Here is a 25,968-nt window from a genome sequence, read left to right as displayed (position 1 = left end):
GGTGGATGGGCTCTTAAGGTTGAGACTTTGTGCTGAGCACCTCCTTCACCACGCAGGGCATAAATCTGCTAGAGAAATTGTGTGCACTCTTGGAGCCTGAGGTTGACATTTCCAAAGGCACTCAAGGCACTGAGAAGCTGCTTCAGAAAATGACATCAACTTCAAAAACTATCTTAACAGCCTCCAAGGGAAAAGAGAAGTGGCTGTGGAGCATCTCTGTCACAACAACCCCAAGCAGCGCTAGAGGCTGGGACAGAGTGGCTGAGAGCAGCCAGAAAGGCACCTGAGAATACTGGTAGATAGTAGCTGAACATGAGCCAGCAGCGTGCCCAGGTGGCCAAGAGAGCCAATGGCATCTTGGCCTGTATCAGGAATAGTGTGGCCAGCAGGACAAGGGAGGTTAGTCAGGTAGCTGTAGACAGCAATGAGGTCTGCCCTGAGCCTCCTCTTCTGCAGGCTGCACACCCCCAGCTCCCTCAGCCTCTCCTCACAGGGCTGTGCTCCAGGCCCCTCCCCAGCCTTGATGTCCTTGCCTGGATATATTCCAGTATCTCAATATCTCTCTTGAATTGAAGAGTCCAGAACTGGACATAGCACTCAGGGTGTGGCCTGAGCAGTGCTGAGTTCAGGGTGAGAATAACCTCCCTTGTCCTGCTGGACACACTGCTCCCGAGCCAGCCCAGGATGCCACTGGCTCTCTTGGTCACCTGGGCACACTGCTGGCTCGTGACATGCCGATGCCAACAAATAAGGAGGATAATTTCAGGAGGAACATGGGTGCTGACACTAGGACACAGAGAGTTAGGAACACAACAGTACAACCCTTTGTGAAGTTCCTGAAGGTCTTCAACTCATTACCCCAGCATGGAAGGTAGGGAAGCTCCCACCACAACGAGGTCCAACGGCAAAACAAAATGTTGCTGGCACTGTTGGCAAACCTCAGTTCGCAATGGCAAAGCTGCACTGTTCGGTGACCAAACCCAAGCATCCTTCAGAACAAACCACTGTGCTCTGGTCCTACTCACCCTCGGGCCGACGTCCCCTGCTTCACCCTGCACAGCAAGCAAGACAGCAAAGGGTCAGCTGCTAGAGCTCAGACTGCGACTGCGCCCGGCGCAGGGTCAGCCGGACGCGGGGACAGCGCACAAGGGAAGTGGCAGGAGTCCTGCTGCTTAATGCAGTCAAAAGCAGGGAGGAGAAGGGCTCGAGACAACACAATGGCAAATGACTCTGCCCAGGCAGGCGATGAAGCAGGTCATAAATCAGAAAGAGTGGCTTGTTTCCAGCTCTAAGGCTCCCCCGGGCAACTGCTTATGTGCTACACATGCAAGGGCCCACATCACTTTCCGTGCAGTAACGACGCTGCTCTCCTCCTGTGGGAGGCTGTCATGCAAGCACAGAACGATGGAGGAAAGCAACAAGAGAGTTGCATGCCACTCTCCTACCCCTTAAGGGGTTACCAGGAACTCTACAGCATGGATGAGCTTAAAGGCCATGCTCATTCCTCCCACACTTTTGCAAACTCTTTCTGCTTTTCCTCTCCCAGGGCTCTTCCAAGAGCAACTGGAGAATCTGGTCCCACATCCCAGCAAAAGCCAGTGGCAATGTCTTGTATTGAAGGAGCCCAACCTGAGAGAAGTACAGCAGAGGGAGAACATACAATTGCTTTCCCAAAAGCCACAGATTAATGCAGTCTTTACCTTCTCTCCTTTTGGTCCTGGAGGTCCCTGGAAATACACAAGAAGGATCCGAGTTAAGGAGCTGCAGAATCACCAATGCACACATCAAAGCCAACCATAGAATCAACCAGGGTGGAAGAGACCTCCAAGCTCACCCAGTCCAACCTAGCACCCAGCCCTCTCCAATCAACTAGACCATGGCAATAAGTGTCCCATCCAGTCTTCTCTCCCAGCACAACTTGAGACTGCATCCCTTTGTTCTGTTGCTGCTTGCCTGGCAGAAGAGCCCAACCCCACCTGGCCACAGCCTCCCTTTAGGTAGTTGTAGACAGCAATGAGCTCTGCCCTGAGCCTCCTCTGCTGCAGGCTGCACACCCCCAGCTCCCTCAGCCTCTCCTCACAGGGCTGTGCTCCAGGCCCCTCCCCAGCCTTGCTGCCCTTCTCTGGGCACCTTCCAGCACCTCAACATCTCTTCAATTGAGTGGCCCAGAATTTCATTGGTCAGCTCACAAACTGGAGCCACATCCACTGTTATTTTAAGTGACATGTGCTATTATTTTAAGTGATATGCTGCTTCCCATGAGCATCACACTACCAAAAAACACCACCAAGGTCTTGCCTGCTGTTGACAGGACAGAGGACCTGAGGAGGAGCAGGGCAGGGAGCTCGACAGCTGCTTGCAAACACGTGACTCTAAATAGATGCAAGAGATTTCTTGAAGTACTAAATCACTTCTAGAAAAACACATGCTCAGCATATCATTACAACAATTATACATCTGTTTGAAATAAACAAGGATGGGCTGCTTGCTTTGGCCTGCTTGCTGAAGCCATAAGTCATCTTCCCCCCAAGCAGCTTGCTGTACGACAGGCAGGCAGAGCAGTGCTGCAGCCCCAAAGCCAGGCTTAGATCTGCCTGCTCTGAAGCCTCCTTCCAGCACTGGAAGATAGGCAGCACTCATGAAAGATGAGGCAGCACTCATGAAAGATGAGGCAGCACTCATGAAAGATGAGGCAGCACTCATGGGGTTCAGCCCTATCTGTGCTGTTTGCTGTGAGACCTGCTAGGATACAGTGGGAGAAGGTCAGCAGAGAGGCCAACAGCAGCAGCATCTGCATCTCCACACAGCATCCCTCCTGCTGCTCATCTGGCTCTAAGCAAGGCTACCAGCCCCTTGCTCTCATGGAAGAGCTTATGAACTGTCTGGTTTGAGTTTGACCATTGGATAAGTTTGCTTTGTCTTTCAGATCTTCCCTGTCTGTCACTCAGGTCTCCCTCCTGCCTGGTGCATGTGTGCAGCGCAGCCATTGGCATCCATGTGCCCACCAAGGCAACGTGCTGCTGGGATTCAGGCTGCTCTTCCACCACGGGGTCTTGCCAATTTAAAGCCAAGCCCAGAGCACAGCACTGTGAGCTCCCTCTCCTTTTTTCTCTTTAGTGCTTTATGTTCACATTTGTCATCTTCAGAGGTAGGATCAAAAGTAGCCACAGCAACGTGCAGCTGTAGTAAACCACTCCCTGGCTGGGTAGACACAAGCGTCGGGAGCAACTTCTGCACTGCAAAGGCTGAAGGGCTTCTCCCTCTTTGAGCATCACAGCTGGGTCAGGAGCAGAGCTTCAAAAGGCTTCTGATGGTGCCCTCTAGTGAACGTGGAGGAAGAGTGTGCGACTGGGTCACAGAGTACAGACCTGTGTCCTCCAGCAGCCACACTGCCGAAGGAGCTGGGCTGGCTAGTGTCCTGAAAACAAAACACCCTCTGTTTCTCTAAAGTAAGAAGAGTCTGAAGCGTCTGAGCAGCCAGAGGGCTCCCGAGCAGAAGCCAAGTCAAGCCAACAGCTCAGAAAATGAAGCCCAGGCTGTCCCACCAGGCACTCTCTAGCAGCTCCCACCTGGGCTCCTTCGGAGGCAAACCAGCACAGTGTGGGAACGATTCTTCTTATCCCACCACAGGGAGTACGCAGCCCAGACTGCTGACTTTGCTTCTTCCAGGGTGCTGCTGCTGGTTACTGCCCACATCTAGCCTGCTGCCCAATTGCAGAGCCTCTGCTAGCTGAGCTGGCACAGGGCAGGGAGAAGCAGCCGGGATGAGCTGAAGGTAAAGCAAAGCTCACCTCCAGCTGTGCTGGCCAGCCCTGCCTCAGATTTTAAACCTGCATGTGTTACAGATCACTGAATAGTTTTCCTGAGCACACTTTTGTCTCCTAAACAGTTCTATATGTAGTAATAAACAAGAAATAGCTGAGGGTCTGCCTATCTGCTGCAGAGCAGCACAAATAAAGGCATGGAACATTCGGCACTCAGTGCTACTTACTGGTTTGCCATCCAAACCAAGAGGCCCCTGGAAAGGGAAGGAGAAGACAGTAGTATTAAAAGAGAAGTAATAACAATCAAAACATCAATCAGTTTGCAGACACAGCAACAGCAGACATGCTCTGGAAGAGGCTCTACTTACAGCCAGTACACTCTTTGGCTACGTTACTTCTATACCTAATCCTTCATCCATGCAGTCCAGCAGGAAGGCTTCCCAGAAGCACAGTAAGAGGCAGCAAACAACTTGCAGAGCATGAAGGAACGTGACAGGAAGCGACAGGATTAGTGACAGGGAGAAGGTGACACTGCTCTGGCACAGCGCTTGGGACTCCCTGGAGTTCTTCCACACTCAAAGAGCAGCACTAAAACAGTCCTGGTTTGGTTAAACAGAGCAGGTCCCTGGGGGTGGTTCACATCAGCTTCAGATCTGAACTGCCCTGTTTTGCAAAAGGACCTGCTGAAGCTCTCCCATTCCACCCGAGATGTGAGGATCAGCCAAGGCCCCCAGCCCAGAGGGGCAGGGATGGGAAGGAATGTCTTGCTGTGGAGGGAGGAAGGGTACAACTGCCCTGGAAACATGCTCGTGTTTGCAGGACCAAGCACTTGGCCAGCCCAGCTCTTCCCCAGGTCTCTCTTTTCTAGGCTGGGCACAGGAGTGGCTGGTAAATCACCATGGTAAATGGTTGTCTGCTGCTTGTTGCTGGTGTGCAGCCACTAATTGACATGAAGCCACTGAAGATACTGGGCCACAGGAAATGTTGGTTTTGAGAAAGGCTGCAGGTTGGGAGAGGAAGCATAGATGCTGTAAGGCTCACAAAGCCAAAGCTGCTCCTGCTGTCAGCTGGAGCTAGCACACAGGGTTGAAGGGACACAGTCCAAAACCCAACAGCTTCAGGAAGCCCCAGAACAACATTTCCACCAATCCATTACTTGCTATCCAAGAGCTCTAAACCTCTCCTCATCTAAAGCTGAAGAAGACAGCCCCACAACCTTCCAGAAAAGACACAGCATGATGGCTGGGAGTCAGCAAAGCCCTTGGACACCTGACTGACTCCCAGCTTTCCAACGAGTGCTCACATGCTTTGCTGAGCAAGGACTGGCTCTGGAGGGAGCCATAGGCTGTGCTAAGCTGTGGGCACTGCAGCCCTGCTCTGTCCCCATGGCCAATCCTGATCCAGCACTCCTCCTGTGACATCAAACCCAGCCCTGCTCTCCTCACTGCCTGCTGCAAATTCAAGGGCCATGCTTGGGGTCAGCACCCATTGCCTCCTACATCTGCCCACACGTGTGCAGGGAGGGTGCTCCACATGGGCAGCATGTGGGCAGGATGGGAGACCTCCTGGTTCCTTCTCCAGTTCTGCTGGTCTGAAGCATCTCACACTGCAGCCCTGGAGGACCTACCAAAGCAAAGGGAGTTTGGACTATGGTAGGACAGAGTGATGAAACATTCAAGTCTTCTCTATACCTTAGGGAATTGATTGGGCTGAACCTTGTTAGTTCAGCTTCAATCTGTGAGGGTAAAATTAAGTGAGAGAAAAGCACATAAGAGAAGCCCAAGAGTTGCCTTCAAATCAACAGACAAGGAATAATGATCTGCCATGGGGACAGGGCTTGGAGTAGGAAACCCTGCCCTTGGAAAACAACACAGCTCTGAAATATCCCAGGCAGCTGAATTCTGGGCAGAGCATCCCTACCTGTGTTACTGGGACCAAGGGAGGTATGAAAATCAAGGAGGGTTTCTTTGTACACAAGATTTCTGCTGTGACCAAGCACAGGCTGTGCTGCTCCTGTGATGTGTGTCCCTCACAAGGAACTACAGCAGCAATGGGAAAAAAAAAACCTAAATGAGTGCAAGCCATGAAGGTTAATGCAAAGCTTGCAGATCACAACCAAACTCCCACTTCTTCTCCTAACACCCCTTCCTTACTTGGTTTTATCTCAATTCCTTACATCCTAACACCTGGGAAAGGCATGGAATTGTGACAGACTGATGTGACTCGCCTGGAGCTCCTGATGCAGCTCCCTGCTTGCATCCCCAGCTGTGGCACCTGAGCAGAGAACTTGTGGCACAGAACTTCTGAGAGAAGTCCCAGAATGTGGAGTTATTGTTTTGGGGATTTTTTTGTGTTTGCAATACCAATTCATCTGCTTTTGGCTATTCTTGTGCTAGTCCACAAAGGGACATGCAGCAAGAAAAACAATGGCCTATTCAAAGGGAGCCCATTGCATGCTGGAGGGAAACAATGTCCACTGGGCTTTCACAGGGGCTCTTGGCCAACCATGCCACCAAATGGACAAGACTAACTCAGCCTTGTGTTTTGTGAGGCTGGGCTGAAGATTTAGTTGACTCAATTCTACCTGCCCAGCCAAACGCCTGCGTGAGCAAGGGCAGGGATCCTGAGAGCAGCCAGAGGATTTGCAGGGGTCAGAGGAGAGCACATCTGAAATTTGGACTTGCTTCCTTGCTTGCAACTTTCAGAAGCTGCCCTGTGTTGAGATTTGTTATTGTCTTCTATTTGCATTCTGCTCCAAGTCATTCCAATTAAAAATGAAGGAATTGTTCCTTTATTTGATCAGTAAGGAAGAGGCAGGCAAGGAACCAAGCTCTGCTCCCCCAGTCAAAACTCACTGCTGCAGAAGCTCTCATTTTGGGGAAACAACAATCACATAAAGGAGCAGCACCAAGCCTAAGCAAAAGGTGTTTTCTGGACTCCCCCTCACAGGGCATCACAATGATTTCATGCTGTGCTTTTTGCCCAGGGGTAGGTTTCACTCCTACTTTTGCCCACAGTTACAAACCTTTCACTCCAAACACCTCACACAGTGAAATGTTCACTACTGTGAGAGGGGATGAACTTTCTGCCCAGGACAAACCTGATGCTTTAAGGTGAGGTAGAGAGAAAATTCAATCAGCTTCCCCCAAAAGCTGGCTCTAACCAAAGACCATCAGTGCACCAGCCAGGATGGACAAAACCCACTGACCCAGGGTGCTTTGAGGAAGATGACATTGATGTGGCCCCAGCTGACACAGCTTGGTGGGTGTCAGAGCCCACTCCTAGCTGGTAATCAGGTCACTGCTGCAAGAGTGCTTTGGCTTTCCACATTTCCCAACTTTCCCTTTTGAAATAAACAAAGAGGCAAGATAAAGAAAGCAAGCCCAAATGGATTGGGGAGGGGGGGAGGGAAGAGGGAATCATAGACTCAGTCAGGGTTGGAAGGGAGCACAAGGAGCAGCCAGTTCCAACCCCCCTGCCATGCCCAGGGACACCCTACCCTAGAGCAGGCTGCACACAGCCTCAGCCAGCCTGGCCTGAAACACCTCCAGCCATGGGGCCTCAACCACCATTCCAGGGTCTCAGCAGCCTCATGCTGAAGAACTCCTTCCTAACACCCAGTCTCAATCTCCCCATTTCCAGCTTTGTTCCATCTCAGAGCTCATCACCCAACCATGCAGCAGTGAGGACTGTGTTCAGCACCAGTCCAGCCCAGCTCTGGGTGGCATCCTCCACACTTTAAGAGAAGAGAGGACATGTTACTGTTAGCTTGATAAAGAAAATATACCTGCAACATCTGGCTGGAGCCCTCAGGTTGCCAGGGTGGGAGGAGCTGGGTTAGAAGGAGGGCTGGTGACATGGAGCAGGGCTGAGAGGTAACTGCAAGGACTTGCCTTGGTTTTACCCCTGACTAACAGTGACATAGCCAATGAGGACATGACACAAGGAACTGCATTTTGTGGTCTACATTAATGATGCTATTTAATGATGGATATTCATACAACGATGCTGAGAGTGCAGAGAAGATGTTGGGGCTTGAGCAGAGCTTGTTACTACATCACAGGCTCTTGCTCCAAGATGTAGTGCTAAGGGACATGAGTTAGCACCAGACTGGGTAGAAGTAGATAATGGTTGGGCTTGATGATCTTATCACAGAATCAAGTAGGATGAAACAGACCTCCAGGCTCATCCAGTCCAACCTAGCACCCAGCCCTGCCCAACCAACCAGACCATGGCACTAAGTGCCCCAGCCAGGCCTGGCTTCAACACCTCCAGGGACAGCAACTCCACCACCTCCCTGGGCAGCCCATTCCAATGCCAATCACTCTCTCTGACAACAACTTCCTAACAACATCCAGCCTAGACCTCCCCTGGCACAGCTTGAGACTGTGTCCCCTTATTCTGTTGCTGCTTGCCTGGGAGAATAGACTGATCCCCAACTGGCTACAGCCTCCCTTCAGCTAGTTGAGGGTCTTAAAGGTCTTTCCTGAACAAAATGATTCTGTGCCTTGGTTTGGCCATTGAAACACTTCAGCCTCAGGGGAAGGGACTACATTCAATTATGTTTCAACCCCAAGTCCAGTGTTTTTGGTTTGTTTCACAGCAGAAACTCAGCAGTCTTGAGACACAGCACCAAGAATGTCACCTCCTGTGACATTCTACCCTGCTTCAAACTAGCACACCTCATCAAAACCAGACACACCCAACCCTGAGATCAGCTGGAGGCTGGGGAAGGTTTTTTGGCTTATGGAAAAGGGCAGATGTGGAGCTTACAAGCTCAGATTCACATGTGAAAACTCTTCCAATAAATAGTGAGCACTTCCCTCACAAATCCCTTACCCCTGCTCAGAGCACACCCAGGTGCCAGCCTGCTTAGCTGGCCTTCTGCCTTCCTCCTCCGGTGCCAGCACTGCTGCTGGCAGGGATGTGCTTGCTCTAGCAACCTAGCAGGAATTTTAAGGGGGAGGGAAACATCTAGTGAAAATGAAGCCAGAGATGATTAAGAGGACAATCCCTTCTGAGTTGGGCAATTTTCTGTCATGGTTATTTTTAATGTTTCCTGCTCTGCTAAAAATTAGCAGAGGGCTGGGAAGGAAGCCTGCAGTCAGATTTGAAGGGATCCAAAGGGCTGTCCTCAGTGTCTGCCTCCCTGGTTAGAAAAAATGGTAAGAATCTCACATCTGAGAAGGAGAAAAGTGCCAGAACAGAAGAGCATGGCAGTACTTTGGTATCCCTGCAAAGGGCCCTGGGTCATTAGGTGGCATGGTCTGTGCTGCAAGCAGGGAGCAGCAACCACCCTCTCCTACAGGCTACGCTGCAAACCCTCGCTCCAGGAGAGCAGCTGCTGGCGATGCTTTGCATGAGAAGTAAGCTCTGGCAAAAGCTGTGGCCCAGCACACCCTGCCAGACCTGTCACAAGGAAAGCAGAGCATGGCAGCCAGGTCGCTGTAGCTCTTCTGAGCTTCCCAGCTGAAGCAAAAAGGGAGAAGAGGGACTAAGGAATGGAATGTGAGTCCTCTAAATCACTGTCGCTGGCTGCGAACAAGCAGAGTACAAGAAGTGCTCTGGATGTGACCTCCTCCTTGTCCCCAGTACTGCTGGCCACTCCTCCCTCAAGTCTTCAGTGCAGGAAGACTAGAAGGTCTTATTAAAAAGGCAGGTTTCTACTCCCTCCACTTCTGCTACACAAATCATTTGCCCTTCCAAATGACAACACTGAACAGCTGCAGAGAGGCAGCCTCCATGCATGGCATTGGTCACACGAGGAGTTAGCCTCTACATAGAATGACTCCAATGGGCTGTGAGCATGGACAAGCCCTTGGTGGAAGGTTCCTCCTGCATCAGCCCTGACCCCTGGGGTCCCCAGCATGACAACTCAAAATGCAGTCAGCTGGCAGCACGATGCAGCCTTGGAAGTGTTGCTACAAGGAGCTGTCATATTTAAGCATCATGACCAGTGAAATCCTGACAACTTCACTTCATCTGGAGAGTGTAGATGGAGTCACTGGGATGGGATTGAGACCATCATCAGTAAGTTCACAGAGGACACCAAGCTAGGAGCAGGTGCGGAGCTGTTGGAGGGCAGCAGAGCCCTGCAGAGGGACCTGGCCAGGCTGGATGGGTGGGCAGAGGCCAATGGGATGAGATTGAACAAGGCCAAGTGAAGGGTTCTACACTTTGGCCACAATAACCCCAAGCAGCACTGCAGGCTGAGGCCAGAGTGGCTGAGAGCAGCCAGGCAGAGAGGGACCTGGGGGTGCTGGTAGAGAGTAGCTGAAGATGAGCCAGCAGTGTGCCCAGGTGGGCAGCAGAGCCAATGGCATCCTGGCCTGGCTCAGGAGCAGTGTGGGCAGCAGGACCAGGGAGATTATTCTGCCCCTATGCTCAGGCCACACCTTGAGTGCTGTGTCCAGTTCTGGGCCTCTCAATTCAAGAGAGATGTTGAGGTGCTGGAAGGTGTCCAGAGAAGGGCAGCAAGGCTGGGGAGGGGCCTGGAGCACAGCCCTGTGAGGAGAGGCTGAGGGAGCTGGGGGTGTGCAGCCTGCAGCAGAGGAGGCTCAGGGCAGACCTCATTGCTGCCTGCAGCTACCTGAAGGGAGGCTGTAGCCAGGTGGGGTTGGGCTCTGCTGCCAGGCAAGCAGCACCAGAACAAGGGGACAGAGTCTGAAGCTGTGCCGGGGGCGGTCTAGGCTGGATGTTAGGAGGAAGTTGTTGTCAGAGAGAGATTGGCATTGGAATGGGCTGCCCAGGGAGGTGGTGGAGTCACCGTCCCTGGAGGTGTTCAAAAAAAGACTAGAGGAGGCACTTGGTGCCATGGTCTAGATGGCTGGATAGGGCTGGGTGCTAGGTTGGACTGGCTGAGCTTGGAGATCTCTTCCAACCTGCTTGATTCTATGATTCTATCTCAAAGTGGTGCCAGCTGGCAGCACCACACAGCACTGGAGGTGCTGCCACAAGGAGCTGCTGTATTTAAGCACTGCGATCACCGAAATCCTGACAGCTTCAGATTGCTGCTCAGGAGAGCAGCCCTGCCCTCAAAACCAAATGAATAACATCCACCATGGGCATGGCTATGAACAATCCTTTTCTAATAATTTTCTCTGTGGCTTTGTCTGCAAAAAGCTGCTTCAGCCTTGTCCAAGACAAAGTCCCCTTTGGCCCATGACTGCATGCAAACCCAAACCCTACTTTTTTATTAGTAGGTGATGGCTTTGTTCCTTCATTGAAAACAAACATAGCCCCAAACCAAATAGGTCCTAGAGTTTGCTGACAAGCACACACCAGAGATGCTGCTGAAGTGTGATCATTTTATGAAGTTTGTAAGATTAATTGGTTTAACTTTGAAAAGAATTCCCACTTGTCCTGCCACACAGCAGCAGATTTGCCTTAAACAGAGAAACAAAGGACTGAAAAGAAGGAAAGTTCACTGGCTTGGGTGCCCCACAGAGAATTCAGGTCTTATAAACACACTTGCTGAGCATTTTCAACATCACTAAAATGAGCACAGCTCCAAGGCAAGCCCTGATAGATTCCATGCTCCTGACTTTAACAGGAAGACTATTTGCATGCCACAGTCACTGTTCTGCTTAAGTCTTAAATCCATCTAACCTTGGCAATTTAGCTCTTTGCAAACACCTCTCAGCACCTCTGGCAGAGCAAGGCCCTCCAGGCCATGGTGGCAGGTAGCCTGAGGGCTACTCCAGCATCCTCAAGGGTTGTTGTCCCCTCCAGAATCAGCCCTGCTGGCATCTGCATCCTACCTGAGGCTGGCAGGCACCGAGAGCACAGCCTTCTGCACACAGCTGATTTGTAGCCATTTCCAAGAGCAAGACAAGATGTCATGGAAGTAAAAGATGAGCCAAACATGGGTATTTACATTTCCTAGACCAAAAACTATTCTAAATGCCAGGCTTCCCACCACATGGATCAGGAGAGCAGCAGGTGAGAGAAACGACTACAAGCAGCGGCAGATCCCACCGCGGCCAGCACTGGATGCAAGGCACAGCAGGAGCCGCTCCTGTAACAGAAGATGTCACACAGGGTTTGCATTTGGCTTCCCTCCATAGATCAAACTCCACATCTGGTGTAACAGAAGATGCAAGAGGACTCTGAGACTCAGGCATGGCCACCTCTGCCTAGCTGTGGGTATTACCCCATGACTGGAGACAGCTCAGTGTACAGATTGTGGGGGGCTGTTGACTGCCACTGAGTTTTTGAGAGCAATGGGAAACCACCTCCTGCTTTAGTTCTCTCTATTCCATTTGTTCATAGAATCATATCATAGAATCAACCAGGTTGGAAGAGACCTCCAAGATCATCCAGGCCAACCTAGCACCCAGCCCTAGCCAGTCATCTAGACCACGGCACTAAGTGCCCCAGCCAGGCTTTGCTTCACAGCTTGAGGCTGTGTCCTCTTGTTCTGTTGCTGGGTGCCTGACAACTGCAGACAGCAATGAGCTCTGCCCTGAGCCTCCTCTTCTCCTTGCTGCACACCCCCAGCTCCCTCAGCCTCTCCTCACAGGGCTGTGCTCCAGGCCCCTCCCCAGCTTTGTCACCCTTGTTGCCACTGCCCTGCAGGAGCTCTGAGCCAGGCTCTCCTTGTTCAGCTAAAAAACTTATTTCATTTAATGGGGGAGGGCAATTAGGGGCAAACTCTGGGCTGGCACTGCACGGGACACTGCTTGGGTTTGCAAGCAAGGTTACATGCATCACACAAAAGAATTCCACACCAGAGCTGCTTTGTTCACCCCTCATGATGCAGAGAAGGGAACCCAGCCAACTGCTTCAACTCCTGGGCCAGCATCACTCTGCAAAGAACACCCCAAATCCACCTCACTGAAAACAGCAGCCCCCCTGCATGTAACTTCTGACCTCAGTCTTGGGGGGGGGGGGGGGGGGGGGGGGGAATCTCAATGGGCCTGCTCCAGGCAGTGGGGTGAGCTGAGCCCCTCACACAAATTTCTTTCCACAGAGTTCACCTGAGTGCACCCCAGACATTGCCCACAGCATCTGGTGGGGCTCAGCACCACCAGACCCTGGAAGACTCCTCTGAAACACTTCTTCAGGAGGAACCACAACTCACAGCCTGAGCTGACAGCAATAAACCCCCCAAAGGAGGTGTCAGGCAAAGGATGCAGAGCAGCAGCCTGATAAGAGCCAAGTGTGTGCTAACAAACCAACCAAAACCACAAATCTGTGCTCTGTTCCAAGAAAAAGCTCTGTCCTCAGACTGCTGGGCAGCCTCTGCCCATTCTTTGATGGAAATAGAGCAGAAAGCAGCAGTAATTTGCTAAACCCTTCACCCCTAATGCAAACCAGACCATGGGGCTCTGCAAGGGAGTAACCACCTTGGAGGATGGGCTGGTGCACCCTGGGCACCCAGGGCCCATGTGCAGCTGGTCTCTGCACTGAGAGCCCAGCTCCCCTACACCTGGCACAGGCACTACCAAGAGTTTCTGAAATCCCTGGGAAACTATACCAAAAAAGCAAATAAAACCCCCAAAACAACCCACACTGATCCTGAGAACGTCTTTGGGGCAGCACTGGACCCAGCCCCTCCTTTGCACCACCAGGGTGAGCTCAGCTTTGCTTACCAGGTCTCTCCCCAGACGTGCCAGCCACCTTCAGCAGGGTTTCACTGTGCAGATAAGACACCATTTCTCCTTCTCAAACAGAAGATGCACCTCTTTCCATCTGATTTCTCCCTCCCTGTTCTCCTGGCTGTCTTCTCAAAGATGCTCAAGAGAAACACAAATCTCTCACTGACTGGTCCAAAAGGGTGGAAAGCAAATGCTGGGCTGGTGCTGTACAGGACACTGCTTGGGTTTGCAAGCAAGGTTACACAGATCAAACACAGAGGAATTCCACACCAGAGCTGCTTTGTTCACCCCTCATAGAATCAAGCAGGTTGGAAGAGACCTCCAAGCTCATCCAGTCCAACCTAGCACCCAGCCCTGGCCAATCAGTCAGACCATGGCGCACACACTGGAAGCAGAGATGCAGGTCCACAAGCTGCACTTGCACTGGAAACATGGAACCACAGGAAAAGCAGCACAAAAAGCCAGAAACCAAATGCCTGCAAAGGAACTTTTCCACCATCACAGTCATCCTCACCACCAAACCCACCCCTGCCTGAGCCAGCTCAGGATGAGGTGGCTGGGTGGGTCAAACTCATCACCTGGAAACCCACACATGCCCCATATCAGAAAGCTGCCTGTGCCACTTGGGCAGGAAACTTCTTGTTTGGCAACTTCTTGTTGTTGGCACCTTCACCAGACCCTCTCCTCTCCCTGACCAGAAATGCTGGAAGAGCAGAAGCTAAATTCACCTGGGTGGGACAGAAGACACCATTTTATTTTCCCTGGGGAAGAATTACCTGTAAGCCACAAGAAAAATCCTCTGCTGCCACGAAGAGCTGGTCTTTACAAAAAGATTGTTGTTTCCACATCAGAGAGCCAGTGAAGGGATGCAGCAGGAGAGTTTGCTGGATCTGCTTTCCCTGCTTGAAGAGGTTTTCCCCTCTAGGCAAATCATTATGTGAACTGGCTACAAAACTGATCTTGAAATGAAATGAGAAAGAGCAGAACTGCAAGGTTTGTCTTGTAAGATGAGTGCTGGTTACTTTTGTCTTTTGGGCTCCTGCTGGAGAAGGTGTGTGTGAAAATAACTTCCTTCAGTGGAGACACTGATCTAGGGTAGGGTGTTCCTGCCCATGGCAGGAGGGTTGGAACTAGATGATCCTTGTGGTCCCTTCCAACTCTGATTGATTCTCTGACACTCCTTCAGGTGGCAATATTTACCAGCAAAGATACTCACCAGGACAAACAGAGGACTGAACCTGAAGTTAGTTAGGACCTTGATGAAGCTAGCTAAGAAAGTGGCCAGCCTATGAACAGAGGCCTTCACTTTGGGGCTGGATACCACCCACATGATGCAATAGTTGAAAGCACCCAAGCCCAGCTATGCCAGATGGGAAACCTCTTTTTTTCAGTTCTCTGTATGCATAACCAACCCAAAGGCTCCTGTGATGCACAGGCACTCCGTGTCCGTGCATGAGCTACCACCCAGGCTCTGGAAAGCATCTGCCTACTGCAACAATATCCCCAGCAAGAAGTCTGAGATTCACATGCTCTGTCCTCCAGCCTGTGAGATCAGCCTGTGAGCACGGCCCCTCTATCTCACAGGGCATTTCTGGCAGCCCTCTTCAAGAGCTAAACCACTGCCTGTTGGCTCTGGTTTGGGCACAGAGCGATCCTGAGCTACTCACTGCTCCTTCAGGAGATAAACCTCTGCCTGTTGGCTCTGATTTGGGCACAGAGTGATCCTGAGCTACTCACTGCTCCTTCAGGAGATAAACCTCTGCCTGTTGGCTCTGGTTTGGGCACAGAGTGATCCTGAGCTACTCACTGCTCCTTCAGGAGCTAAACCACTGCCTTTTGGCTCTGGTTTGGGCACAGAGTGATCCTGAGCTACTCACTGCTCCTTCAGGAGATAAACCTCTGCCTGTTGGCTCTGGTTTGGGTTCCGTAGTGCCTGAGTAACTGCATGGCTTGGGAGCATCCTGGGCACCTCTGGGGGGGACCACAACAGCATGAAGGAGCTGCCACCAGGAGCAGACTTGGGCACATGCTCCTCATTTCCACCCACCAGCCTGTCTGCCTGCAGAATACATTTGAGAGTTGCACACAAACAGCTTGCAAAGGCTTTCCCTTGCTAAGATGTCTAAGCTATTTGAAAATCTTCACTGAAGAGGGAAGAAAACTCTAGAGCAATCATTCTATGATTCATTAGAGCAAGCTCCTGTCACACTGTTCCACCACACTGGTGCTGTGCAAATCAAGGAACCAACTTCCCCTCTGCCTGGGCTCTTCCAACCCCTCTCCCAGACATCAGCTCAGAAAAAAAAGCCAAAAACATTTGGCTCCACTTTGTGTCTTGAAAATGAATTAAAGCCAGAGTCAAGCATGCTTACAAGTTGATATCTGGCTACAGGCACTGCAGCTGACTTCAGTGGTTATACCTCTGGCTGTACAGCAGCCAAAGGAAGATTATGGCACTGTGCACTGCTCCCAAAATCAAGTTTCTGAAGGTGCTGAGCTGCTTAGTTCCAATGTCTCCTTAGAGAGAGGTGGACTTAAAATACCTGAGAACGATCTGTGCAAGAGTATTTCAGTTCTGACTCAGCCATTGCTCCTCAAAAGGTGTGCCAGGGTTGAGCAATGCCTGTGTTGTGCCTCTCCTTTACCATAAGCTTTCCATTATATCGACGTAGTTACCCAGCACTACACCAGGATGCTACCACTCAGCACTGGAATACTGTCAGTAGCAAGCTGCAGCACTTCTAAGCAGGCAGAACTCGATGCCAGGAGTGATTTGCAAGTTTCAGAAGGCAAACATCATATGCCAGGGGAAAGAAACCAATCAGACTCTGCTCAGCTAAAAACAAATGCTAATCTTCTAAGGAAAATGTCTAAACCAGGAGACAACTCTGTTTCATATCACACTTCTCCTCTGCAAAGCCTCTTCCCTGCTCTGCTTTTTGTTAATGAAGACATGCACATGAAGTAATTGCCCTCATTAATCAACTTCATTATTTTGATTTCTTCCTGCTCAAAGTGATGATCCTCTATTGGGGGTGTCACACAGCAGCATAGCAGAGACTGATTTTAGGGAGGCACAAGTAGCAGAGACAGATGAAACTCTCAAGAAGGTGAGACATTGGCTGCCAAAGGCCTCTCTGGTAGCTGGGAAGAGGGATTGGGTTCTGGTGAGTCACAGCTGCAGCAGCTCTCTTAGAGGAGGAGCACCATGCAGGAGAACAGCCCAGCAGTTCATAGGCAAGTGCCAAGCCATTCCCAGGATGGGGCTGGGGAAGGGATGGGGACAAGGTTGCTCAGCTTGCATTCTTGTGAGCACAGGAGGTGCAAGGCAGGCTCTGAGACTAAGCAGCTTTGCACCCAAACCCTCGGCAAGTTATGACAACCACACTGCCACTGTTACCATGAGCAAATTACACAGCCAAGATGGGAAGCTGAAAGAAATTGCAGGTGTTTTGGGCACTGAGGAGCCCTTGGATCTCCAGAGAGCACACACGTGGCACACACATTCAAACCCCTGCAGAACCTGAGCTGTCTGCAGTATAATGGCTCTTAAATGGGCACTTGGAGACCCTCCTGCCCCTCAAGAGCTGGTTCTCTCAGCAGCTCAGGTGAGAAGCACAGCAAGGTGCAAGTGTCTGCCTTGCTCATCAGTCACCAGAGGCTGGCCCAGCTCATGGGAGCTGCCTTTGTCTGACCTGGGCCAAATACAGTTTCCACTCTAAGTAGGCTACCTGCAGAGGGGACTTGTCACATTGCAATGCTAGTGCTTGTTAACTGCAGTTACACACCTGGCAGCACAAGTTTCACCTTTCCAGCTCAGCTTTCCTCATCTGTTAACCCCCAAAATGGATCAGGTTATGGGCCCAGGGGTCAAGAACATTTTAAAAGCCTTCCCTGCACTGCAGTGAAAGCAATTGAAGAAAAAGATCTCAGTTTGGAGAGGAGAAGGCTCCAAGGTGACCTTGTTGTGGCCTTTCGGTATTTTAAGGGGGCCAACAAGAAAGCTGGGGAGGGACTTTTGAGGCTGTCAGGTAGTGATAGGACTGGGGGGAACTGAACAAAGCTGGAAATGGGGAGATTCAGACTGGATGTTAGGAAGAAGTTCTTCAGCATGAAGGTGGTGAGAGCCTGGAATGAGTTTCCCAGGGAGGTGGTGGAAGCCTCATCCCTGGATGTGTTTAAGGCCAGGCTGGATGAGGCTCTGCACAGCCTGATCTAGTGTGAGGTGTCCCTGCCCATGGCAGGGAGGGTTGGAACTGGATGGTCCTTGAGGTCCCTTCTCTGACTGATTCTATGATTAAATCTCCAAAGACAAACTTCAGGCATCCTCTGAGGCAGCTGAGATGGCAAAGGCATGTGTAAGCTCACTATGGATGAGACAAAAGCTGTGTTTTCCCTCACCCTGCCCCTGACCTCAAAAGTTCCCATTAGACTAATTATCTATAGAGCCTTTGCCCTTCTGTCACACGTGGCTGAAACTGGCCACAGCCAAAAGTTACTGAGGAAAGGGTAGACAGACCCCTGCAGCCCTTTGCCTGTAGAGTCCCAACTGAAATTCAGGCTGAGGTATATGCTGTGACCTGCATCCAAAGGCATGGCAAAGCCAAGTCCAACAAGACCAGAAAAGCAACAAACCCCAACACTCCCCCTAGTCTGGTATGGTAACGTTAGTAGGATATGCCATAAACCCCAAAATAGAACAAACCCTCTCTGATGCTTGTAAAAGAATAATAAACCTGCAGGATACCATAAAGACACACACAAAAAAAGGCCATTTATACTGCACAGAGTTATTGCAGGGCTCAAACTCCTCCTCTTGAAATGCTAAGTGTACACACATAAAAATAATCCATGGAAAGCATCTTCCAAAAGCTGCTTTCTCTTTGAGCCTGGCCCCCAGAGCTCTTGTTCACTTCATCCCTTTAAAGCTCCCCTGGCTTGCAGCTCTGTTACACCCCAGCAGCTCACAAATAGAGGTGTTAGCACACCTCTCCCTGGCTCCAAACACCATTTAACAGCCACTTGCTGCTTCTGCACTTGCGCCACCTCCAACGCCCCGAAACGGCTCAGGGTTTATTTGCTCACCCTGAAGGGAACTCCAGAACTGAACTGCACAACTGGATGTAATAAAGCCTGCCCAGATGCTTCTGCTGAGCAAGGCTCTCAAGCCTGCTTTGTGTTTAGTTTCCTCTCCCTTCAGGTACACATATTGCTTTGGAAATGCAATTATCGTCACCTCCTTATTAGATAAAGCTAATTAGAGTGGCTACAGCCACGTGGGATGCAGGAACCGTGTGTCTGCTCGGCCAGCTTTGCAAAGCCAGGAGCAGGACCAGCTGCACAGCTCGCTCGGACAGCAGGCTCAGGGGGGAGGAAGGGAGAGAAGGAAAAGCTTTCCTGCTCCCTTAATGCTGTTTTGCATGGTGGCAGCCCTGGAGGTCTGTGCTAGTTTGAAGCAGGCTAGAAACTCTTGGTGAGAAGAACAGGATTACAGGCTGTGAAAGGGAAACAATGGTGATGTCTACTTCCCTCACAGGCTTGCTGAGACTTATAAGAACAAGACATAAAAACATAGATAACCATTCTCACTTCTTCTGCTGGGGCTGAGCTGCATCTCTAACCTCACCCCTCTCTGCTGTTTCTTTTCTAATCCACTTTGCTTCCTAACCCCCCTGGCCAAGCCTCCATTCTTCCTGGGGACTGGGGTAAGGTTGAGAGGGGTAGGGGGAAGGTGAAGGGGTGGTTGGGAGCCCCTCCTGGGGACTCAGGTTTCTGGGAGGGAAGTTGTGTTTCTGTACTACCTTTTACCTTGTATATCTGTATATGTCTGTGTATGATGTAAATATCTGCTTGTATATTGAGCTAGCTGTAAATATAAGCTTCATTCATACTTCCACAGCCAGCTGAGTCTTGTCTGGGTGATTTCTACAGTGTGGGGGGGTGGGGAACACCCACACCATCACAAGGTCACTGCCAGTCTTCAACATCCCCCAGGGGAGTGGGAGAAGCACCAAAATGCCTCGGCAGGAGCTGGGATGGGTACAGTGCCAGGGCTGCCCGCAGGGACAGATTGGGGCTGATGCTCCGAGGGAGAAGTCACAACTTCTGTTGGCGTTTCTGGAGTTCAGAGCTCTACAACTAAACCACACAAATAAGCTTTGCCAGAATATGCCTGACACAGGAGGGAGCAAGCCTGTCATGGGCACTGCCAGCCCAGAAGTGGTTAGCCACATCCCACAAGAGCAGAGAGGCACTCTACAAGTGCTATTCAACAGCTCAATTAGAAGGAAGCCTCCCATCTTCTGTGATTCTTGGAGGTCTCTTCCAACCAGGTTGATTCTGTGATTCCATCTTCATTTCTAATCAATTAAACCCTTCGTTCCCAACAATCCACACACGCATTTCTGTAACTTCCTTGCTCCAGCACCTCAGGTACCGCCTGAGGGAGACAAACCACTGCGCTGGGTCCCCCTTGGCTGTGCTTCCCTGGAAATCAGCATCCCTGCTTGCTCCAGGCTTCCCCTTCCCAAACTTCACTTATTCAAATCAACAGGTGGAGCCTCAAGCACTTAAGTGTCACAGGCACAAAAGCAGAACAAGCCTGTAGTGGATATTTAACCCCAGCTCAAACCTCTGCCCTCCTGGGGAACTACTGCTGTCTTTCCCGGGAAGGCTCACAGGAGTGCCAGGGAAGGGCAAACTGCTCTGTATTTCCCTTGCAACCCTCCCCCGCCTGGAGCTCCCAGTCCATCACTGGCTGTTTCCATGGTGTATGGGTTTTAGGAGGATCTGAGCCAAGGCATGAGGTGGCAGAGACAAGGAATCTCCCTAACACACTCAGAAAAAACAAGCAAGGGGGAAGGGGGAGGAGGCATCAACCAGAGGAAGGAGAAAGCTGACTACTCTACCTTATAAATGGAGCAGCAGGGCAAATAGCCAAGAAGCCCCTTCCAGAGCATCAGGTGGTACAGGACTCCCTGTACCCATTTAAAGAGCAGGAGCAGAGCTGGAAACATGCTGTGAATGTGGAGGGGCTACAGAGTGATTTCCATCAGCCCCTTGCACTGAGAGCATGCGTGGGAGTCGCTCCCTGATGGGCCATCAAGCCCCGAGAGCTGCACCACCCCAGCCATCCAAACGCAGTAGTGAGGATGAGAGGAGCCAGCTGGGAGGCTGCGGACTGGGATCTGATCAGGATAAGATCTCCCTCCTTCCACCGAAAGTAGCTTAGAGCCTTTAACAGCCCCAGGTTATCAGCTTTCTCTCTCCCCCCTAAGACACTATGCTCTAAAACAGAGATAGTTCAGCAGCACCCATGGGCATGGGAAGGGCAGTGACTCCCAAATGACCCTTCCTCCTCCACACCCTGTAAAATCCTTCCTTGCTGACAGGCTTGGCAAGACACCTCTGCTCCCTCAGAAAAAAAACTGGGAGATGAGCAAATCTCTCAACATCAGAAGCTCTCTCACTTATACCCCCAGATTTGGCCACCTCCAGTCCCACCAGTGGGACAAACCGCCAGAGTCCTCAGCAGCTTTGCAGTCAGTGAACTGTTGGGGCAAGAGTGTGACTACCACTATGAAACCGCTCAGCTACTTCACCCCAGTAAACACCAGGGGAGAATACCACACGAGCTCCCGAGTGTCAGGGCTAAATCCCTCAAAAGGTGTCAGTGATGAGAAGGGAAGAAGGAACAAGAGGCCAAGAGAGGCAAAGAAAAGCCATGGAAAAGATGGAGAAGATGATGGAGTGCAGACAAGAAGAGGGCAAACCCGAGAAGGAGTAGCAGAGTTACCGGGTAACCATCACGTCCTGACTGCCCCTGTGGTGGGGAACAAGGGAGACAATAAGTCAGTCAATGCACCCAGGGCAGCATGGCAACACATAGCAGCAGGCAGGAGAAGGGGCCCTTGGCTCCCCAGCCAGCCCAGGGACTAAAATCTCTCCACAGAAACTCCCTGGGTGCTTTTCCTATCAGCAAGGTCACACCTGGCATAGCTTTCCCTGGATTGTGCTTCTTTTCAGCTACTTACCCAGGCCTTTGCCAGCTCCCCCTCAGCCCTGCTGCCTGTGCACAGTCCTTGCTGCCCCTGAAGCCACTGACACAGTGCACACCAGCTCTTGGCCATAAACCTGCCCCGGGGACACGGAGACAAAGAGGTGCAGGAACACCAGCGAGAGGCTGGTGAGGCTCTGCAGTGCTGCTGAGCCAGGGGCTGCGGCTTCCCATCTGCCCAGAGCCAGTGATGAGCTTCCAACTTCTCTGCCAGCACTTGGTTCAAGGCTTCCCCACCTTAGATCCATGACTCCCCTAGCAAGATGCAGCTCCCCCAGCTCATTTCTAGGCTTTGTTATGGTTTGTGATGAAGCAGAAAGAAAAAGCTGATGCTACAGGGAAAGATGTTACTTGGGTTGCTAATTACAGCTGCAAGATCAGCAGAATCAAACACAACCCACTGAGGGTGTTTCACCTTTTTTGCTCCCCTCTGGGGGGGTTGCCAAAGGCACTCCCAGCTCAAGCTGGCAGTAAACATGCCAGAAGCAACACCAGAGGAGCCTGCTGCAAGCCAGACATAAGGCAGATTCCTGGGAAGGAGATGTTAAGTATTAGTTGGTACACAAGTAGGCAGTAAAGCTTGGGTCTGGTACAGCAATGTCATCTGCTACCATAAACACAGGTTGTGTCAGCACGACGTGGATGATATGCAGGCAGTCAGACTCTTCTCACAGCATGAAATAGCTCAGATAGTGTAGGGCGGTTCTGGCATCTTGCTAAGTGCCCTTGCAGCTTTCAATGCCTCCCTGCAGCACTACTGCCCCATGCAGAAACAGCACTGACTCCAACCACCTCCTCTCTATTGAACGGCAGCCTGGGGCCAGAGCCTGGAGTGAGATGTTTATGGAGATGTATGGCACTGGAGCACACGCAGAGAAACAGGAACCACTTGTACCTGCCAGCCCTCGCCCGCTGCTCAGCTCCCCAGCCAGCACGCCAAGACCGACAGGGCCTGCTAATACCTGGGGCTGCAAATGCCATAATTACAGCCTGTGCTAAGCCCCTCCTGCAATTGTAGAGCTTTTCTACCCAGCATGTGATTTTAATACCCTCCAAACCAGAGGTTTTACAGCACATGCGAGCAGAATCCCACCCCCAGCCCCGCTCCTTCCTCACAGACAGGATGATCAATCATCCACCAGCCACAAATCCTGCACCACGGATTCTAAACGTCTCATAGACACAACTAGCTTGTGACAGCCAAAAAAAGAGGGAGGAAACCCCCACCCCCCCCCCCCCCCCCCAGAACAACTGCTACCAGGGAACAAGAGAACCGAGGATACAGCTTTTAGCAGAGTGAGATGCTGCTCATGGAAGATGTAATCGGTTCCTTATGGCCACAAAAAAACCCCAGAAGAAACTAATAGAGTTAAGCACAGTGCTGCTGAAATAAAATAATATTGTGGTTCTGTGGGCTCTAGGAGGTTTAGATTATGTTTGAAGCAACCTCTGGCAAATGCTACTTATGCTAAACATCCAGGATTATTTCCCCCTCACCCCCCTTTTCCTTTAGATGAACTAAACCAGGAATTGTCTTTTAAAGAAGGGGGGAAATAATAATAATAACGATGGAAAAAAAAAAGGGGCTTGTGTTAAATCACCCCTGTGCTCCATTTGCAACTCAATAGTGCCGTGGGAACCAGGAAATGAAACCCAGGAGAGACAAAGAAAAATTAATAGTGCACCATATGCTGGCTGGGGCAAAGCGTGCCCAAGAAAGGCAGCAGACGGCACACGGGAGGCAGCCTGACCCAGCCCGGCTGCGGGTGGGCTGATAGCAGCCTCTGAGCAGCAGCACAGCCCCAGACGCTTCAATAGAGCCATTGCAAGCAAGCCAAAGGATTCTGATCACCAGGAAAACATCCCCGAGCAGATGGAGAAATGGAGTTTATAAAGAGAGGGGGAACCTCTCCGGTTGTAACCTGCCAGTCGGTGAGGAAGGTTTGGGGTTTTAACAACTAAGTGCTGTGGGTCACAGAGAGGGGGAAAACAGCCCTGAGCAGATGTAGAAATGGGGTTTTCAGGGGGGGAATCCTCTCTGTTTGTAACCTGCCATTCAGTGAGGAAGTTTTGGGGGTTTAACAACTAAGCCAAGTCCTGTGGGTCACAGAAAGAAGGAAAAAACATCCTTCAGCAGATGCAGAAATGGAGTTTTAAGAGGGGAATCCTCTCTATTTGTAACCTGCCAGTCAGTGAGGAAGCTTTTGGGTTTTAATAACCAAGCCAAGTCCTGTGGATTACAGAGAGGGGGAAACCATCCCTGGGCAGATGTAGAAATGGAGCTTTGGGTGGGGGGGGGGGCAGGGAGATCCTCTCTATTTGTACTCTGCAAGTCAGTGAGGAAGTTTTGGGGGTTTAACAACTAAGCCAAGTCCTGTGGGTCACAGAAAGAAGGAAAAAACATCCTTGAGCAGACGTAGAAATGGAGTTTTAAGAGGGGAATCCTCTCTATTTGTACTCTGCCAGTCAGTGAGGAAGTTTTTGGGTTTTAATAACCAAGCCAAGTTCTGTGGATTACAGAGAGGGGGAAAACATCCCTGAGCAGATGTAGAAATGGAGTTTTAAGGGGGAGGAAATCCTCTCCATTTGTAACCTGCCATTCAGTGAGGAAGTTTTGGGTCACAGAGAGGGGGAAACCATCCCTGGGCAGATGTAGAAATGGAGTTTTAAGGGGGGGAAATCCCCTCTATTTGTACTCTGCCATTCAGTGAGGAAGTTTTTGAGTTTTAATAACTAAGCCAAGTTCTGTGGGTCACAGAGAGGGGAAAACATCCCTGAGCAGATGTAGAAATAGAGTTTTAAGAGGGGGGGGAATCCTCTCTATTTGTACTCTGCCATTCAGTGAGGAAGTTTTTGGGTTTTAAAAACTAAGCCAAGTTCTGTGGGTCACAGAGAGGGAGAAAAACATCCTGAGCAGATGTAGAAATAGAGTTTTAAGGGAGGGGGGATCCTCTCTATTTGTACTCTGCCAGTCAGTGAGGAAGTTTTTGGGTTTTAAAAACTAAGCCAAGTCCTGTGGGTCACAGAGAGGAGGGAAAAAATAAATAGTAATCACCAGAGAGAATCCCTGTGGGGATCACAGCTTGATCACTCAAAAGGCCTTCCCAGCTGCACATCCCCGTGCCCAGCCTCAGCAGATGCTCCTCACCACCCCAGGATCATGTCCACTGAGGTGACCATTGGGGAAGTCCTGAGCACTGGAACGAGCTGCCCAGGGAGGTGGTGAAGTCACCCACCCTGGCTGTGCTTAAGGGTGGTTTGGATGCGGTGCTTAGGGCTGTGGTTTAAGGTGAATCTTGTAGAGTAGGGTTCTAGGTTGGACTTGGTGATGCTGAGGGGCTTTGGCAACCTGCATGTTTCTGTGACCATGGCACAGGATTTGGTGAGGCTGGCAGGGAGCCATGAGGCAGGGCAGCAATGTCATACTCTGGGCCAGGCAGGCAGCAATTCACCTCCCGATGGTGCTCCCACAACGTGCAAGTTGTTAATACTTCCCCCAAAGCCACAGAGCCATTTGTTGCGTGGGTTGGAGAGGCTGCACTGTTGATTTTAACTACAGAATATTTACAGAAAAATCAGTTTCTTGTCAGGCTGCATTTATGGACAGGAAAAAACTCCTTTGTTTGCACTCCTTCAGCCAGAGGCTTGGGTTTATTGCCAATGCTGGGCGCAACTTCTACAGCAAATACGTTCAACTCTCCTTCAAGGGTGGTTGAATTGGAGCTAAGGCTTCTATTTCCCCAATTTGCACCTTCAAAGCTTGGCCAAACAACAGTTTTGCTCAAATCCTTCTGAAGTCTTTGCACTGAAGAACAAACAAACTTGAAATAGAAGTAAAAATGGAAAGGGCTGAAAGCCATGAACTAAACCCACCTGGCAGCACTGCCAGCGGTGGGAGAACTGAAGTCTTGGGGGCTGTGACAGCACCCATGTGCATTTCCTTGTCACCTTTTGGCTTTTAAATGAGTTACAGAGTTAGAAATCAATTGTGCCAGGAAAAGTTAGCAAATTATCTTTCCTGTAGATATCTTTTCAAGCCAGAGATGCTCCATGAGGAGAGAACACAGTGAAGAAACATCTCTCTGTTGGCTGCGGTGCTGGAGAAGGAAACATAGCGCCTGCAAACAGCCTGTGCCTCTCCTCCTCCTCTGGGGGCAGAAAGGTAGAAACCCTGAAGCACCTAATGCCTGCAGCTTCCTTTTTAAACAATCCCTCTTTGCATTCAGAGGGCACAAAACGCTGATTTCTTGCTCTACAACCAGTAGGAGACCAGATCTGGTCGTGGTGGTGGCAGCACAGCCAAAGGCATGTCTGAAGGTTTTGAAGGAGGAGTTGACACATTTTCATCTACTGCCCCCTTCAAGCAACAAACTGCCCATGAATGTTCTGGTTGCACTGGCAGGAATGCTCATTATTCTCCCCAAGGCTTCAAAGAGAGCAGCAAGCAAGCTATGGCTTTCCCTCTAGCCCCTCTTGTGAGGCTGCCAAACCCAAAGGAAATGATGGCAACACAACAGATCAGAAAAGCAAGAGAAAGCTTTAGAACCCA

At 50.8% G+C, this 25,968-nt stretch overlaps 1 protein-coding gene across 1 annotated transcript in view; it reads right to left on the bottom strand.

Annotated features, from left to right (window-relative positions):
• COL23A1 (collagen type XXIII alpha 1 chain) overlaps window positions 1-25,968 on the bottom strand; it is a 222,820-nt gene that overhangs the window by 26,909 nt on the left and 169,943 nt on the right. The window contains 3 exon segments of the mRNA XM_064162148.1: window positions 1,026-1,052; window positions 1,701-1,727; window positions 3,992-4,018. Of these exon segments, the coding sequence (XP_064018218.1) occupies window positions 1,026-1,052; window positions 1,701-1,727; window positions 3,992-4,018 (81 nt within the window).

Source organism: Pogoniulus pusillus, chromosome 22, assembly GCF_015220805.1.
Source record: "Pogoniulus pusillus isolate bPogPus1 chromosome 22, bPogPus1.pri, whole genome shotgun sequence".
Classification (NCBI taxonomy): domain Eukaryota; kingdom Metazoa; phylum Chordata; class Aves; order Piciformes; family Lybiidae; genus Pogoniulus; species Pogoniulus pusillus.
The sequence above is the reverse complement of the archived record's forward strand: the minus strand, read 5'-3'. Positions and strand labels throughout refer to the sequence as shown.